Genomic DNA, 2256 nt, shown 5'->3' with positions numbered 1-2256 from the left:
TATATATATTAAAACTGGTGGCATGACGGCTCAGTGGTTAGCACTGACGCCTCACAGCCACAAGGCCCTGGGTTCGATCCCCAGTTTGGACCTGGGGTCTTTCTGTGTGGAGTTTGCATGTTCTCCTCGTGCTTGCGTGGGTTTTCTCCGGGTACTTCAGTTTCCCCCACCCTGAAAAACGTGTACAATAGGTTGTTGCCTTAAGGCCCAGGCCTCCCTTGAAAAAGAGATCTGGGATCTCAGTGGGATTTGCCTGGTTAAATAACGATAAATAAAATAAAATAAAAAATAAATATATTAAACATGACATGGCACATAGCCCTCATTGACAGTGCTTAAAAAATATTTATCCTCTTCAATTTTTAACCCTTTTATTGCCATTAGAAATCAGTTATGGTTATATAAGTCGGCATGTTAGACAAAACAAAACAAAAAAACTAACAGAAACCTGATTTATACAGAGTTATGCCAATTAAATAAAATGTAATGGAAAACAAGTAACTGTACTGKGCACTGGAATTTTACTTACAGCATGGCTCTAGAATAACATTTTGCGCTGGTGCACCTAACATTTTTTCTTAGGCCCACCAGCACAAAAGTTAGGTGCACCCAAATTTTAAAYCACATTGCATTTAACATCAGAGTTTTACAGGTACATTTTTTTAAATCACTGTTCATTAAGGCAATATTAAACCACAAATAATTAGTTAATCTAGTAAACAAAGTTCTGTATTTGAACCAGAATTGTACAAAACCTATAACTTACTAAAGTATTTAAAGTGATTCTATGAAAATTCCAAGTGCAAATGTTTAAGACTGAACATCTTATAARCATGTCAAACAACATTTCATGGTTAAATATCTTAAGACTACACATGTCCGTCAGATGGACAGCTCCTGTAGTTTGGCCTTCTGGATCTTTGGCCTTGGCTCAACCAGAACGATGAACAGAGAATATTGAATAATAGCAGAAATATTACTGATATTTATTAAAAGGTTGTACAGCTTTAAAAAAATTTAAAAATCACAGAACACATAAAAGTCTGCAATTTCATTAGCATTAGTTGAATTATATGTATCTTTCACTTAAATATTTAATATGTATAGTCTTATCCTACTGAGACCCAGAAGAATCTATTTCAGACAAGAGACTTCTTCAGTGACTGAAGAAGTCTCTTGGAGGAGAGATGAAACGTTTCATTAAAGAATCCGTCCAGAGGACCTACTTAATATTTCTTTTAGATTTTTCTACCTGGATTACTGAGATGCATCAAGACGTCTGTTTTGCTTGTCTCTACATGTGGCCCTGTGATAYACTGTTCTGGCAACCTGTACTCAGTTTCTTACCCGATGACTGAAGGTACATCTGTGGCATTCAGAACACAATAGGTATTTTATACGTGTTGAGCCTGCCACTGAAATGAGCAGTGACCTCTGTAGCCTACTGTACTACACAGCACATTGATGGAAGGTTCACAGAAAACCAGGATTTCTCAAAGGCGTTCTTCCCTTTTTTATTCTTATGCTTTTGCTCAAAAGATTCAAAGTTCATGTAAAGGTTTAATTTATAAAATTGGAAGGTGACCATTCACCTGGTTTGTTGTGCTATAGGAATTTTAAACTGGATCAGAGAGTCTGGCTATGGTGCATGTCAAGAACAGTCTTTTCCTGATTTTGTTGATTATTGGGAGACAAAAAATTGTACAAAGTGTTAAAAGCTCTACAAAACATGTTTGAATCTGTGTCCTTCCTACCTCCAGCTCCTGTTTGATCTCTTTCTCTTTTATAGCTCCTTTGTTTTGTTCCTGCTCTGGGCTGGCTGAGCTTCGGGTTTGTCTCCTTTGATTGAAGTCACTGATCTAGAAAGGAAGAAAGGAGGAACTTTAAACTGAGTAGTAAAGAACAAAGACGCAATGAGAGCACCACTACAGATGGTTACTCAGAAGGAATACCTGTTGAATACAAATATCTAATGGCAGAAAAATACAGAATAAAAATGCACTCTAATTATGTATACAACCAGGAGTGAGAAACACGGACATATGGGAATTCATCAAGTTATATAATGGCAAAAACATCTTTTGTGTCAGTTTTCATGAGTTTTATAACTGTAATCATCATTTGACTCATGAACATTGATCATATTAAGAGTATTGTTATGTATGAAAATTCCAATTTACAGTGGTTTGCAAAAGTATTCATACCCCTTGAACTTTTCCATATTTTGTCACATTACAACCACAAACATAAATATAT

At 35.9% G+C, this 2256-nt stretch overlaps 1 protein-coding gene across 1 annotated transcript in view; it reads right to left on the bottom strand.

Annotated features, from left to right (window-relative positions):
- LOC106527235 (vacuolar protein sorting-associated protein 13D) overlaps nucleotides 1–2256 on the bottom strand; it is a gene marked incomplete at its 5' end in the record, with an annotated part of 64580 nt that overhangs the window by 25011 nt on the left and 37313 nt on the right. The window contains 1 exon segment of the mRNA XM_014022063.1: nucleotides 1755–1859. Within this exon segment, the coding sequence (XP_013877517.1) occupies nucleotides 1755–1859 (105 nt within the window).

The sequence above is a fragment of the Austrofundulus limnaeus genome, unplaced genomic scaffold (genome assembly GCF_001266775.1).
Source record: "Austrofundulus limnaeus strain Quisiro unplaced genomic scaffold, Austrofundulus_limnaeus-1.0 Scaffold316, whole genome shotgun sequence".
Taxonomy (NCBI): domain Eukaryota; kingdom Metazoa; phylum Chordata; class Actinopteri; order Cyprinodontiformes; family Rivulidae; genus Austrofundulus; species Austrofundulus limnaeus.
Note: the sequence above shows the minus strand (reverse complement) of the source record. Positions and strands in the feature narration are given on the sequence as shown.